Source organism: Rhinoderma darwinii, chromosome 3 (assembly GCF_050947455.1).
Source record: "Rhinoderma darwinii isolate aRhiDar2 chromosome 3, aRhiDar2.hap1, whole genome shotgun sequence".
Classification (NCBI taxonomy): Eukaryota; Metazoa; Chordata; class Amphibia; order Anura; family Rhinodermatidae; genus Rhinoderma; species Rhinoderma darwinii.
In genome coordinates, this window is record NC_134689.1 from 375,387,551 (window position 1) to 375,403,486 (window position 15,936).

The 15,936-nt window shown below is 43.3% G+C and overlaps 1 protein-coding gene across 3 annotated transcripts in view; it reads right to left on the reverse strand.

The window, feature by feature from the left end:
• Positions 1-15,936, reverse strand: part of LOC142748289 (CD209 antigen-like protein C) — a 110,900-nt gene that overhangs the window by 78,715 nt on the left and 16,249 nt on the right. For all 3 annotated transcript variants that reach the window (XR_012882217.1, XR_012882216.1, XM_075855389.1), the window contains exons 3-4: positions 14,711-14,812; positions 6,590-6,691 (exon numbers count right to left, since the gene is read on the reverse strand). Coding sequence is in view for 1 of the 3 variants with exons in the window: in XM_075855389.1 (XP_075711504.1) it covers positions 6,590-6,691; positions 14,711-14,735 (127 nt within the window). In the remaining 2 variants the exon portion in view is untranslated. The remainder of the gene's footprint in view (positions 1-6,589; positions 6,692-14,710; positions 14,813-15,936) is intronic.

Consider the following 15,936-nt stretch of genomic DNA (forward strand, 5'->3'; position numbering starts at 1 on the left):
CGGCAGGGCTCAGAAGGAAAGGACCACCATTTGGCCTACTGGAGCTTTTCTGGTGCTAAGTCTTGTACGCAGAAGCCCCTAAGGTACCGGTACAGTTGAAACCCCCGAGAAGTGACCCTGTTTTAAAATCTACACCCCTTAAGGCATTCATCTAGAGGTGTAGTGAGCATTTTGACCCCACAGGTATTGTGTAAAAGATAATGTGCAACAGATGGTGCAGAGTGAAATTTGGAATTTTCTATACATATATGCCAATTCAGTGTCCGATATAGTGTGCCCAGCATGCGCCACCGGAGATATACACCCCATAAACTGTAATGTGGGTTCTCCCAGGTACGGCAATACCCTACATGTGGCTGTTATCAGCTGCCTGGGCACGCAGCAGGGCTCAGAGGGGAAAGATGAGGAGGGGTAAGTTGTGCGAAGTGGATCAGAGCGAGTAAAACTGGGGAAAATTAAAAATAAACGGATGTATGATAAATTTGAAAACACTCTTTCATACAGAGCTCTGGTTTTTCGGGACACGCGTCACATTGATATATTGTGTCCCTCCTTATCCCCCTCTTATAGCAGACTTTGCACCTCTTTTGACTTTTTCCCTTCTTGCCAGTTTGGGGAACTTCTTCTGGAAAGTGTTGCCCATGTACGATACCTGTGGCATCGCTTCCAGAAGTACTGGGTGCCTCCTTCTTGGTCCCTAAAGATTAGGTTCTTGATAATGATGTGCACGGATAGCTTCTTATACCACACCGCATGGCGCTGTAGGGCTTCAGGACTTGATCTGACAAGTCCACCCCTCCCATGTACCTATTGTAGTCCAGGATGGAGTCTGGTTTGGGGGTCTCTGTACTGGTACCTCGTACTGGTACATGGGTACTGGTGTGGCATCTCCCTTGTCTTGTACTTGACACACAATATGTTGCTGCTGGATTGTGCCCTGCTCTCACCCCTTCTTGTTTGCCCAAGCAGAGTCTTAGGGAGGCCTCTCAGATTTCTTCTAGCAGTGCCGCATGCCGCAGGACTTCTGGAAGCGAGGCAGTTGAAGAGTGGGACGCTGGTATAAAAATTATCCATGTAGAGGTGGTAACCCTGGTCCAGCAGTGGGTGCACCAAATCCCACACAATTTTTGTATTAACTCCCAGTAAGGGGGGGCATTCTGGGGGCTGAATACTGGTGTCCTTCCCTTCATATATCCTAAATTTGTAGGTATACCCTGATGCACTCTCGCACAGCTTATACATCTTCACGCCATACCTTGCCCTCCTACCCGGCAGGTACTGGCGGAATTGAACCCTCCCTTTAAAATGTACCAAGGACTCATCAATAGAAATACACTTCTCAGGGCTGTATGCTTGGGAAAACCGGGCACTGAAACGGTCTAATAGGGGTCTCTGTTTATACAAACGGTCAAAACTGGGGTCATTTCGGGGTGGGCACGGCTCATTATCAGTATAATGTAAGAAGCGAAGTATTGCCTAATTTTTATTTTATTTTTTAGTTTCCAGCTCCGTTCTGAAGTTGCTTTGAGGGGCCCATATATTAGACACCCTTATCAAACACCCCATTTCAGAAACTAGACCCCTCAAAGTATTCACAACAGCATTTAGAAAGTTTATTAACCCTTTAGATGTTTCATAGGAATTTAGTGCAAAGTAGAGGTGAAATTTAATTAATTTAATTTAATTTATTAGGCACCATGTCCGGTTTGAAGAGGTCTTGTGGTGCCAAAACAGTGGAAACCCCCCAAAAGTGACCCCTTTTTGGAAACTAGACCCCTTGAGGAATTCATTGTAGTTTTCTTGGGGTGCATGCGACTTTTTGATCAGTTTTTAATCTATTTTTAAGAGGCGTGGTGACTAAAAAACAGGAATTTTACTATTGTTTTTTATTATATTTTTTTTACAGCGTTCACCGTGCGCTATAAATGACATATTCACTTTATTCTGAATGGCGATACAATTACGGCGATACCAGATGTTTATACTTTTATTTTATGTCTTATGTCGTTTGCACAATAAAATACATTTTGTAAAGTATAATTTATTTTTTGTGTTACCTTATTCTAAGAGCCATAACGGTTTTATTTTTCCATCAGGAAAGTCGTGCGAGGACTTATTTTTTGCGTAACGAACTGTAGTTTCGATCAGTACCATTTTTAGGTACATGCGACTTTTTGATCTCTTTTTATTCCATTTTTTGGGAGGTGAAGTGACCAAACAATTGTGATTGTGGTACGGTTTATTATTATTTTCTGTTACGGCGTTCACCGCGCGGGATAAATAACGACATTGTTTTGTAGTTCAGGCCGTTACGGACGCGGCGATACCAATTATGTATAGTTTATTTGTTTATTTATATATTTTTATTAATAATAAAGGACTGATAAGGGAAAAAGGGGGATTTTTACTTTTAGCACTTTTAAAACTTTTATTTTCTTATTTTTACACAACTTTTTTTTACTTTTTTACACTTTTTTTACTTTGTCCCACTAGGGGACTTGAGGGCAGGAGGCTCTGATCGCTATTCTAATACACTGCACTACATACGTAGTGCAGTGTATTAGAACTGTCAGCTGTTCGTTGACAGCAAGCATAGTGGGTCCTGACTTTGTCAGGACCCACTAGGCTTCCGTCGATGGCGTAGCCAGAGTCCATTGTTAGGATTCTGGTTGCCATAGTAGCCATCGCGGCCCGCTATCGTGTAGCAGGCCGGCAATGGCAGCTTAACCCCTAAGAAGCCGCGATCGCTATTGAACGCGGCTTCTAAGGGGTTAATCGGCGGGGACCACCGCGATCGGTCCCTGCACACTAAGCTGTGATAGCCTGCTGTCGGAAACAGAAGGTATCACAGCTCAAACACGCGCCGGGGAAAGATGGCGCCGTGTTAACTCAGGTCAGTACTATTACTGACCTGAGCGCGAACGATGCGCTCAGCAGGACGTAATAGTACTGACCTGAGCGCGAAGGGGTTAAGAAATAAAAACACGGCACTTTGTAGTGAAGAAACCTTTTGGTATGTTGAGAATGGACAGACGGAGATATATCTGCTCACCTGGGTGAGATGTGCTACAACAGGCTTGTTAAATAAATTTCCTGTGCCGTGAAGCCGGCACTTCCAGGTTACGGTCACATGGTACACTTGTGTTGTCACGTGACACGTCTTCCAGTCAGTGCAGTGGTGGAGAGGGGGGGGGCCGTTAAATTACATCCCCCCCTCTTCTCTCCACCGCAAACTGCACAATACAACACAATACATTACACACTGTGGGTCGCGTCCCCCTGGGGGTTCGTGTGAAGACCTCTGTGGAGTCGCGAGTCACTCACCGAGGTTCCGGTTCCATTCAATGCTGGAGCAAGGAGCTGACGTCTCATTGATCCAGCATTCCCTGTGCCTTGAGCGGCTCGACGCAGGCAGGCGGGATGTAGCAACATCATCGCGCCTGTCTGCGCTGAGTCACTCATAGTACACACCGGAAGAGGTGAAGGATCCTCCACCCGGCGTGGGAACGGGGATAGGTAAGTAATTATGCTATTTTTCTATTATACACATATGGGGCATTATACTGTATGGGGGGCTGATACTGCGGGGGGGGGGGGGGCATTATACTGCATGGGGGCTGATATGGGGGGGGCATTATACTGCATGGGGGCTGATATGGCATGGGGGGCTGATAAGATGGGGGGGCATTATACTGCATGGGGGCTGATATGGGGGAATTATACTGTATGGGGGGCATTATACTGTATGGGGGGCATTATACTGTATAGGAAGCTCATATGGGGGGCATTGTACTGTATGAGGAGCTGATATGGGGGGCATTATACTGTATGGGGAGCTGATAAGGAGGGGCATTATACTGTATGGGAAGCGGATATGGAGGGGCATTATACTGTATGGGGAGCCCATATGGGGGCATTGTACTGTATGGGGAGCTGATATGGGGGCATTTTACTGTATGGGGAGCTGATATGGGGGCATTGTACTGTATGGGGAGCTGATATGGGGGGCATTGTAATTTATGGGGAGCTGATATGGGGGGCATTGTACTGTATGGGGAGCTGATATGGGGACATTTTACTGTATGGGGAGCTGATATGGGGGGCATTATACTGTATGGGGAGCTGATATGGAGGGGCATTATACTGTATGGGGAGCCCATATGGGGGACATTATACTGTATGGGGAGCTCATATGGGCGGCATTATACTGTATGGGAAGCTCATATGGGGGACATTATACTGTATGGGAAGCTCATATGGGGAGCATTCTACTGTATGGGGAGCTGATATGGGGTGCATTTTACTGTATTGGAGCTGATATGGATGCATTATACTGTATGGGGAGCTGATATGGGGGAATTATACTGTATGGGGAGCTGATATGGGGGGCATTATACGGTATGGGGAGCTGCTATGGGGGCATTATACTGTATGGGGAGCTCATATGGGGGACATTATACTGTATGGGGAGCTGATATGGGGGGCATTATACTGTATGGGAAGCTCATATGGGGGGCATTGTACTGTATGGGGAGCTGATATGGGGGGCATTTTATTGTATTGGAGCTGATATGGAGGCATTATACTGTATGGGGAGCTGATATGGGGGGCATTATACTGTATGGGGAGCTGATATGGGGGGCATTATACTGTATGGAGAGCTGATATGGCGGCATTATACTGTATGGGGGACTGATATGGGTGGCATTTTACTGTATGGGGAGCTGATATGGGGGCATTATACTGTATGGGGGCTGATATGTGGGGGCACTATACTGTATGGGAGCAGCTATGTGGGGCATTATACTGTGGGGGCTGATATGGGGAACATTTTACGGTATGGGGCTGTTATGGGGGCATTATACGTTATGGGGCATTATTCTGTGTGGGGGCAGCTATGGCAGCATTATACTGTGTGGGGGCATTATACTATGAGGGCTGTTGGGCAAGGCGTCTGGGCATAGGCGCACGCAGGGGTCTGATGATGGTGGTGTTGGGGAGGGGTAGGGGGGCCCAAGCTGAATTCTTGCACCCGGGCCCATGAGCCTTTAGCTACGCCCCTGGACCAGCTGCAGCTCCTCCTTGGCAGGTTGTGCGTAAAAAAATCCGCAATAAGTAGCATAGATAAAGTTAGAAAAACAAGGATATCTGAGCGCTGCTGGATGAAGGACATAGACTGGATTTTTCATTTCATAGGGCTACGCGTTTCAACACAGAACAGGTGTCTTCCTCACACTCGTGTTAAATAGCCTCGGCCACGAAGCAAGGTTGTCTATGCCCCACTGCACAGAACAAAGGTGGTATTGTTTATCGTTGTGTTTATCCTATATTCAGTGATACATTGTATGCTACTGTGTTTGGCATCGGCTTGCAGCGGTATGCTCTCCCATTATAACACACGGTTCAGCCACTTGGTAGCCTAGATCACCGTCTCGCTAAGCCGTTTATTTTCAGGACACACCGGCAGAGCAGTGATATGTCTGTAATGTATAGTGGCTTGCCATGTGGATTATTCTGTTCTTGCCAAAAGTATCTGTCCCTATAAGATGTGCAGGAGATGTATTAAACAACCGCCTGACGTCTGTTACAATAATTCCAATACCACTGTTATCTTTTACCAACAACATAGCGAAATCAATCGGGGCCCCCACAATGGGTGTTTATGACACCACAGGCCCATAGGTTTTTCATCCCTCTCTTCCCATTCTCATTAGAGTAGACAGCATGCACTATGCTTTAATAATGTATAGACCTTTTAGTATTTTCCTTTTAAGAATTGCATTTATCTTTATTTTTCAAACGTATAAAAAAATCAAAGCTTAACACCTTAACGAACCTTGACGTGCACTTACGTCAAGGTGCACGGGAGAAGTATGGAGAGCGCTCACCTGGTGAGCGTGCTCCATAGCCTGCGGCTGTTGGCTGTATTTTACAGCCAACACCCGGGACTAATGGCCAGGAATAGCAATCGCGCTGTTCCTGGCCATTTAATCCCTCAAATACTGCGGTCAATCGCGGCCGCAGCATCTGAGGCGTTATAGAGAGGGGGGCGCTCCAACAGCTCATCGGTGGCCCCTCAACGCAATCGAGGAGTGCCGATGGTTGTCATGGCAGCCCAGCGGCCTAATGAAGGCCCCCAGGACTGCCTTCACTCTGCCTCTGTTAAGCCCTGCCTGTGGCATCTGCAATTTTTTTTCTAACAAATACATTTTTCTTTGTAAAAGGATTAAAACAATAAAAAACCTATATAAATATGGTATTGCCGTAATCATATTGACCAGCAGTATAAAGTAAATATGTAGTTTTTACTGCATGGTGAAAGACGTAAAAACGAAACCCAAAAGAAAATGGAGGAATCACAGTTTTTTCCAATTCCACACCACTTCGATTTTATTTTCAGTTTCCTAGTAAATTATATGTTACTTTAAATGGTGCCAATAGAAACTACAACTCATCCCGCAAAAAACAAGCCCTCGCACCGCTTTATTGACAGAAAAAAAAAAATGTTATGGCTCATAGAAGGCGAGGAGTGTAAAACAAAAATAGAAAAAAAAAATGGCTTGGACACTAAGGGGTTAATATACTTTACCCTTTGTTGTTGGTGCTTTATCATTCTGCAGGGATCTGGTCAATGTAGGTTCTTTCTTTAGTCCCTCTACATTCACATACACATCCTCACTGATAGAGTTGTCTAAAAAGAAGACATTATTAGATAAATTTCCCATTTTCCTTTATTTTCCGGTCGTCAGAAAAAACTGAGAAAATAATTAAAGTCGAACATACTTTAATGAGGAAATGTTGAATATATTTTTCAATAAAAAAAATATCCTACCGTTTTATGTATTCAGCTCCTATGCAGACCTATGTGCACCAAAACTAACTGTAAGGCTGGATTCACACGAGCGTGTTACGTCCGTAAAGGCTGGAACGTATTTCGGCCGCGAGTCCCGGACTGAACACACTGCAGTGAGACGGGCTCCTAGCATCATAGTTATGTACGACGCTAGGAGTCCCTGCCTCACTGCAGGGCAACTGTCCCGTACTGTAATCATGTTTTCAGTATGGGACAGTAGTTCCACGGAGAGGCAGGGACTCCTAGCATCGTACATAACTATGATGCTAGGAGCCCGGCTCCCTGCAGTGTGTTCGGTCCGGGACTTGCGGCCGAAATACGTTCCGTCCATTACGGACGTAACATGCTCGTGTGAACCCAGCCTAAAAATAATCCTGCACTCCAAAGCTAAGTTTCTGTGTTCAACCTGTGTTCAGTTTCTTCCACTGACCAGCCATTAACCTGATATGTGCCTTAACATCAAAAGCAGCTTTTATTGCCCTTGAACCAACTGAAAAGCCCTACACAGACTTGTTTGCTTTTAGGTTGGAGGATGGTTTACATTTTCACAGTCCGGAGTGATATTCTTGCATTCCAAATACCAAAACACAGACGGAAAACCTGATGGACACCTGACAGATAGAAATATTGATGAACTGAAACACATTTGCAGAGAGAAATGGTCCAAAATTCCTCCTCAATGTTGTGCAAATCTCATTTGCAGCTACAGGAAACGATCTACAGGTTATCAAATTGCCGGGTTCACTTACTTTTTCTCCCTGCACTGTGGATATTTTCTCAATGTACTCAATATACGTCATGAGCAGTACAACTATTTGTGTGTTTTAGTTTAGTTACATTGTGTTTGTTATCTAAGTCATAATTATAGACAATTAGACCATATTTTATTAGTGATCAATGCAGAAATCCTGGTAATTCCAAAGGGTTCACTTACTTTTTCTTGCAACTGTAAGTCAATGAGATCTATCAGGATTTGTTAGGATCCGTTCGAGGAGATCATCTGTAGGATTGCAGTTGATATATTTTGTATCATTGGTGAACTAATTATTAATCTTAAAGAGGCTCTGTCACCAGATTTTGCAACCCCTATCTGCTATTGCAGCAGATCGGCGCTGCAATGTAGATAAAAGTAACGTTTTTATTTTTAAAAAACGAGCATTTTTGGCCAAGTTATGACCATTTTTGTATTTATGCAAATGAGGCTTGCAAAAGTCCAAGTGGGCGTGTTTAAAGTAAAAGTCCAAGTGGGCGTGTATTATGTGCGTACATCGGGGCGTTTTTAATACTTTTACTAGCTGGGCGTTCTGACGAGAAGTATCATCCACTTCTCTTCAGAACGCCCAGCTTCTGGCAGTGCAGACACACCGCGTGTTCTCGAGAGATCACGCTGTGACGTCACTCACAGGTCCTGCATCGTGTCGGCCACATCGGCACCAGAGGCTACAGTTGATTCTGCAGCAGCATCAGCAGGTAAGTAGCTACATCGACTTACCTGCAAACGCCGATGCTGCTGCAGAATCAACTGTAGCCTCTGGTGCCGATGTGTCCTCGCTCGTCCGACACGATGCAGGACCTGTGAGTGACGTCACAGCGTGATCTCTCGAGAACACGGCTGTGTCTGCACTGTCAGAAGCTGGGCGTTCTGAAGAGAAGTGGATGATACTTCTATACACAACGCCCAGCTAGTAAAAGTAGTAAAAACGCCCCGATGTACGCACATAATACACGCCCACTTGGACTTTTACTTTTCAACACGCCCAGTTGTACTTTTGCAAGCCTCATTTGCATAAATACAAAAATGGTCATAACTTGGCCAAAAATGCTCGTTTTTTAAAAACAAAAACGTTACTGTAATCTACATTGCAGCGCCGACCTGCTGCAATAGCAGATAGGGGCTGCAAAATCTGGTGACAGAGCCTCTTTAAAGCGGTTTTCCGGGACTAACTATCTATCAAATGGCTATACCTCAAGGTGCCAATGAAACACACTTACAATTCACTTACGTTTCAGAAAATGCCCAGTGTTTTCCTATTTGTGTTGCTGGTCATGTGACACCGAACCCCTGTGAAATTGATTCATCCGGTGCCGTGCGTCCAATGTCTTCAAAAGCCTTCTTCTGGCCTTGGGGTATCTGGGGTAATTTGGGTTCGCTCAGATCCTCAAATGCATTCAAAGCAACTCTGCTCCACACAATCTCTGTGTCTATCTTCCCGTGTGCCTGTGTCCAGATTCTTTCTTTACAGAAACTCTGATGTCTAATCACATTAAAGCAGCCACGGACCGGAAATCATGCATGTAAGCACAAGCTGGAAGCACTCCTGGAGCCCGGGGGTTGCCAGAAAAGATGAAATAAACGTAATAAAGATATTTGGGGTGGAATACTGTACTTTGAATATGTGCAGTGCGGCCAAACCTTTTACCAATGTGTGCAGTAGTGCCGGAAAATCCCTGTAATGTAGATATAGACCCTTTCCCAGGAGAAAAACGACATCTGCAGAGACCATTTTAGTTCGGTTGGTTGCGTGGAGGTCTACAGTAATATGAATGGTACCTAAAGTGGTGGCTTTACGTGATCCAAATCTACAGGACCTGTCCAGTGGTGAAAAAAATTGGACAAAAACTCCACAATACTGTTGTATTTATCTTTAACCCGTTAGTGACCGCCAATACGCCTTTTCACGGCGGCCACTAACGGGCTTTATTCTGATGCATATGCCTTTTTATGGCACTGCATCAGGATGAGTTATTGTGTTATTTATATCACACGGTAAACGGCGTAGATTTAAGACGCAAAAAAGTGGCAACATTTCAGGGTTTTTTCTATTCCCCCAAAAAAAAAGTTAATAAAAGTTAATCAATAAATAATATGTCGCCCAAAATGGTGCTATTAAAAAATACAACTTGTCCCGCAAATATAAAAGGTTATAGCTCTTGGAATGCGACGATGGAAAAACTTAAAAAATGGCTTGGTCATTAACCCCTTCATGACCCAGCCTGTTTTGGCCTTCAGGACCCAGCCAATTTTTTCAAATCTGACGTGTGTTACTTTATGTGGTAATAACGTTGGAATGCTTTTACCTATCCAAGCGATTCTGAGATTGTTTTCTCGTGACATATTGTACTTTATGTTAGTGAAAAAATGTGGTCGATAATTTTGGTATTTATTTCTGAAAAACACCACAATTTAGAAAAAATATGCAAAAATTAGCATTTTTCTAAATTTGAATGTATCTGCTTGTAAAACAAATATTAATACCACACAAAATAGTTACTAGTTAACATTTCCCACATGTCTACTTTATGTTGGCATCGTTTTTTGAACGTCCTTTTATTTTTCTAGGACGTTTCAAGGCTTAGAACTTTAGCAGCAATTTCTCATATTTTAAAGAAAATTTCAAAAGGCTATTTTTTCAGGGACCAGTTCAGTTCTGAGGTGGCTTTGAGGGCCTTATATATTAGAAAATCCCCAGCAGTCACCCCATTTTGAAAACTGCACCCCTCAAGGTATTCGAATCAGCATTCACAAAGTGTTTTAACCCTTTAGGCGTTTCACAGGAATTAAAGCAAAGTTTTTTTTTTAGAATATATTTTAGGCACCTTGTCAGGTTTGAAGAGGTCTTGTGGTGCCAAAACAGTGGAAACACCCCGAAAGTTACCCCATTTTGGAAACTACACCCCTCAAGGAATTTATCTAGGGGTATAGTTAGCATTTTGACCGCACAGGTTTTTCGCTAAATTTATCAGAATTAGTCTGTAAAAATGAAAATCTACTTTTTACTGAAAAAACATAGAAATTTTTAATATTTACAAGAAATAATAAAGAAAATGCACCCCAACATATGTAAAGCAATGTCTCCCGATTACGGTAATATCCCATATGTGGTAATAAACTGCTGATTGGACCCACACCAAGGCTCAGAAGGGAAGGAGCGCCATTTGGATTTTGGAGCATGGATTTTGCTGGATTGGTTTTCGGTTCTATGTCGCGTTTGCAACACCCTGGAGGGACCAAACCAGGGGAAACCCCCCAAAAGTGACCCCATTTTGGAAACTACACCTATCAAGGAATTTATCTAGGGGTATAGTTAGCATTTTGACCACACAGGTTTTTCGCTAAATATATTGGAATTAGTCTGTCAAAATGAAAATCTTTTTTTCTGAAAAAACATAGAAATGTGTAATATTTACGAGGAATAATGAAGAAAATCACCCCAACATTTGTAAACCAATGTCTCCTGATTACGGCAATATCCCATATGTGGTAATAAACTGCTGATTGGACCCACAGCAAGGCTCAGAAGGGAAGGAGCGCCATTTGGATTTTGGAGCACGGATTTTGCTGGATTGGTTTTCGGTGCCATGTCGCGTTTGCACGCCCTGGAGAGACCAAAGCAGGGGAAACCCCCCAAAAGTGACCCCATTTTGGAAACTACACCTCTGAGGGAATTTATCTATGGGTTTATAGTTAGCTTTTTGACCACGCAGGTTTTTTGCAGAATTTAGTGGAATTAGGCAGTGAAAATCAACTTTTTTCTGAAAAAGCATAGAAATTTTAAATTTTTACAAGGAATAAAGGAAAAAAGAACCACAACATTTGTAAAGCATTTTCTCCTGATTACGGCAATACCCCATATGTGGTAATAAACTGCTGATTGGACCCATGGCAGCGCTCAGATTGGAAGTAGCGCCATTTGGATTTTGGAGCACGGATTTTGCTGGATTGTTTTTCGGTGCCGCCTTTGCAACGCCCTGGAGGGACCAAAACAGTGGAAGCCCCCCAAGTTACCCCATTTTGGAAAAACCTTCAAGGAATTTTTCTAGGGGTATAGTGAGCATTTAGACTCCACGGGTCTTTTGCAGAATTTATTAGAATTAGGCGGAGAAAATGAATATCACAATTTTTTTCCACTAAAATGTTGCATTTTCTCATTTTCACAAGGGATAAAGGAGAAATAAACAACCAATTTTTGTAAAGCAATTTCTCCCGGGTACGGAAATACCCCACATGGGGTCATACATTTTTTTCATTAGAAATGAATTAACCCTTTCAGGACTGATCCACTTTTTGCTTTCTTATTTTTGTTTTTTACTCCCCGCCTTCCAAGAGCCATAACTTTTTTCTTTTTCCGTCAGTAGAGTGATGTGAGAGCTTATTTCTTGCGGGAGGAATTGTAGTTTCTATTGACACCATTTAAAGTGCCATAAAAAGTATTGGGAAACTGAAAAAAAAATAGGAAAATATAGGAATATAGGAAAAAAATCTGATTCCATTTTTGGGGGGTTTTCGTTTTTACAGCTTTCGCCGTGCGGTAAAAACGAAAACTACAGCGATTTTGGCGGTTTAAATTATTTTCGTTTTTTACGGTGTTCACCGTGCGAGTTAAATAATGGTATATTGTAATAGTTCGGCCTTTTACGGACGTAGCGATATCAATTCTGTTTATTTTTTTACATTACTTTTGAAGAAAAATGGGAAAAGTTTTTTTTTTGTAACTTTTTTTTCTTTCTCACCACTAATAACTTTAATTCTTCTACACATTTTATTAGTCCCCTTAGGGGACTTGTACCAGCGATCATTGGATCGCGGGTACAATATGCTGCGATACTAATGTATTGCAGTATATTGTTATTCTTACAGGCTTCTGTAACCGCACGATCGCTGTTCCTGTCCGTTAGTCCCGGGTGTCAGCTCTAATACACAGCCGACGCCCGCAGCGTATGGAGCGGGCTCAGCATGTGAGCCCGCTCCATACATCACCCCCGCACCATGACGTGCTATTAAGTCATAGTGCTCAAAGGGGTTAATGCACAGCGGATGGTGTGAATATTGCAATTTTCCACTGATATGCCATTTTAGTGCATAATATGTCAAAAGACATAATATGTCTGAAGACAAATACCTCATAAAGCGTTAAGCGGGTTCTCCCGGGTATGGCGATACCATATATGTGGGCACAAACTGCTGTTTGGGCACGCTGCAGGGCTCAGAAGGGAGGGAGCGCCATTTGGCTTTTGGGGCACAGAGTTTGCTTGGTAGTTTTTCTGTTTTGGGTTTTGCTGGTATTTCAGTTTATAATGTGGGGGCATATCTAATCTGTGCGGAGTACATCAGGATATATGTAATCTGTGCGGAGAACATCAGGGCATAATAAGAGGGTATAAAAATGCGGTAAATAAATAATAATTCATAGATGTGTGGCCAGCGTCGCACTGATAAATGGTGTCGGAGGTTACCCGCTTTTAGAAAAGACTGCACATTTTGCATCGCCATATTCCTGGGAGCCAGAACGTCTTTATTTTTTCTCCACCGGAGCTGCGTGAGGGCTTATTTGTTGCGGTACAATCTGTACTTTTCATTGGTACCATTTTGGGATACATGCGATTTTTTTGATCACTTTTTATTACATTTTTTTGCAAGCCGGGTGACCAAAAACAAGCAATTCTGACAATGTTTTTTAGTTTATTTTTTGCGGCGTTCAGCGTGCACTATAAATGACCATTATATTTTATTCTGCGGGTCGGTACGATTACGGCGATACCATATGTATATAGGGTTTTTTATGTTTTGCAGCGTTTGCACAATAAAATCACTTTTTTATAAAATAATTTATTTTCTGTGTCACCGTATTCTGAGAGTCGTAACTTTTTTATTTTTCAGTCAAAAAAGCGGTGTAAGAGCTTGTTTTCTGCTGGACGGGTTGTAGTTTTTATCGGTATTATTTTCGGGTACATGCTACTTTTTGATCACTTTTTATTCTCTATTTTGGTAGGGGTGGTGACCAAAAAATAGCGATTCTGGTGTCGTTTTTTATTGATTTTTTTTGGGTGTTCATCGTGCGGGAAAAATAACATTATAGTTTTATAGTTGGGGTCGTTACGAACGCGGTGATACCAGATATGTGTACTTTTTTTAACGTGTTCATTTTTTTCCTATAATGAAAGACTTATTATAGGAAAAAAATGCAGTGTTTGTTTATATAACTTATAACTTTTATTTTTACACTTTTTTTAAAACATTTTTATTACTTTTTTTTACTTTTTTCACTTGTCCCACTAGGGGACTACGAGACTTGCAGCTTTGATCGCTGCTGGAATACATTACACTACACACGTAGTGTAATGTACTCTAACTGTCATTGTGATGTGACAGTCACACTGACAGGAAGCCTCGGAGGACCGGCAGGAGGCTGCTCCTCTGAGGCTTCCATACATGGCAACCCGGAGGTCATTGTCTGACCTCCGATTGCCGTGACAAGCATCGGTAGCCCCCACAATCACTTTGTTGGGGCTGCTGATGTGCTTCAAACCACTTAAATGCGGCGACGGCAATCTGTCGCCGCATTTATGGGGTTAATTGCCGAAATCAGCGGCAAGGCTGGAGTGTCAGCTGTCGGGGACAGCTGACCTCCAGGTTCCCGGACACTGTCCGTTAGGACAGTGTGCGCCGGGAACTACTCCGCAATAGTACGTCTGGATGCGGGAACTAACCCCTCTGCAGGACGTACTATTGCGGAGCAGCGCGGCAAGAGGTTAAGGTTTAAAATAGGCTGGTCATTAAGGGGTTAAAGAGGACATTCTTACAGTGGAATTTGTCTCTGTGCTCCATGGTAGGTGCTGCTCCATGAAAACCTACACTCCTCCATATGCTATGAGGGCATGGAGTAATATATGTCTGCAGGATCAGACTACAGAGTTTGTTTGTAGTCTGTAACCATAGAGATACATAGGTCTGCATAGAAGCTGCATACACAAAATGTTGGTCGATTTTTAACCGAGACTATTTGCAAAGTTGCTTCATTTTAGTTGCATTGGAGCAATGAATAAGATTGTTTGCACACTTGTAGGAAGATTCTTTACCCTTGGTTGTTGATGCTTCTTCCATTTCTATGGATCCAGACAGTTTTGGTTCTTTGTTTAGTTCATCCACATTCCCATATACATTATCCACATAATGATGTTCTAAGAAAAATAAAAGACACAGGCATCATGATACCAAATAGAGAGCAAAGATCTGTATATTAGGCCTCCTTCACACGTCCGGAGCTGTGTGTACGGTCCGAGGTTTCGGCACGGATGGGCCACGGAGTGTCATCAGCAGGCCGTCCTCAATCACGGACCATGCACACACAAGATGTGCATTCATGTCAACGAGCCCGGACCGCAAATGCGTGAAACCACAGTCGTGTGCATTGGGCCATAGGAAAGCATGCATTTTATACTATACTATATTGTAGTATACGGCTGCGAAACTGCGGTCATGTGAATAAGGCCTCATTCACACGACCGTAGTGATGTGCATGGCCGTGATTTTCGGCTCGGACGGCCGCAGAGTTTCACCGCAAAACACGGCCGTAATAAGACATGTCCTATCTTTTTGCGGTCCAGGCTCCAGGGCAATGCACGGACCATGGAAACCACGGTCGTGCGCATGGGCCCATAGAAATGAATGGGATCAACATTCACCCGCAGCTTTGCGGGTGAATTGCGGCCATAAAAAAAACGTTCGTGTGCATGGGGCCCAACGCCTTACCAGCTTAGAAACATTACAAATTAAAAAACAAAAATAAAAACCATACTTAGGCTATGTTCACACGGAGTATTTTGAAGGTAGAATATCTGCCTCAAAATTCCGTTTGGAAGTTTGAGGCAGATTTTCCTCTCCCTGCACGCCGATTTTCAGAGTTTTTCGCGGCGTTTTTCACCCGCGGCCATTGAGCGCCGCGGGCATAAAACACAGTGAAATACGCTTTCTCTGCCTCCCATTGAAGTCAATGGGAGGTCAGAGGCGGAAACGCCCGAAGATAGGGCATGTCGCTTCTTTTTCCCACGAGGCAGTTTTACTGCTCGCGGGAAAAAGACGCCGACGCCTCCCATTGAAATCAATGGGGGGCATTTTCGGACCGTTTTTGACGAGTTTTGTGACGCGGTTTCCGCGTCAATAAATTCGTCAAAATACTCCATGTGAACATAGCCTAAAGGAACATTTTATAGTCATAAAGAAATATTTAGTTGCAGAAGAAAAACAAAAAATAAAGAACGGAAGGACTCAAGACAAGAAATTGTAACGGTGACATTTGCAAGAA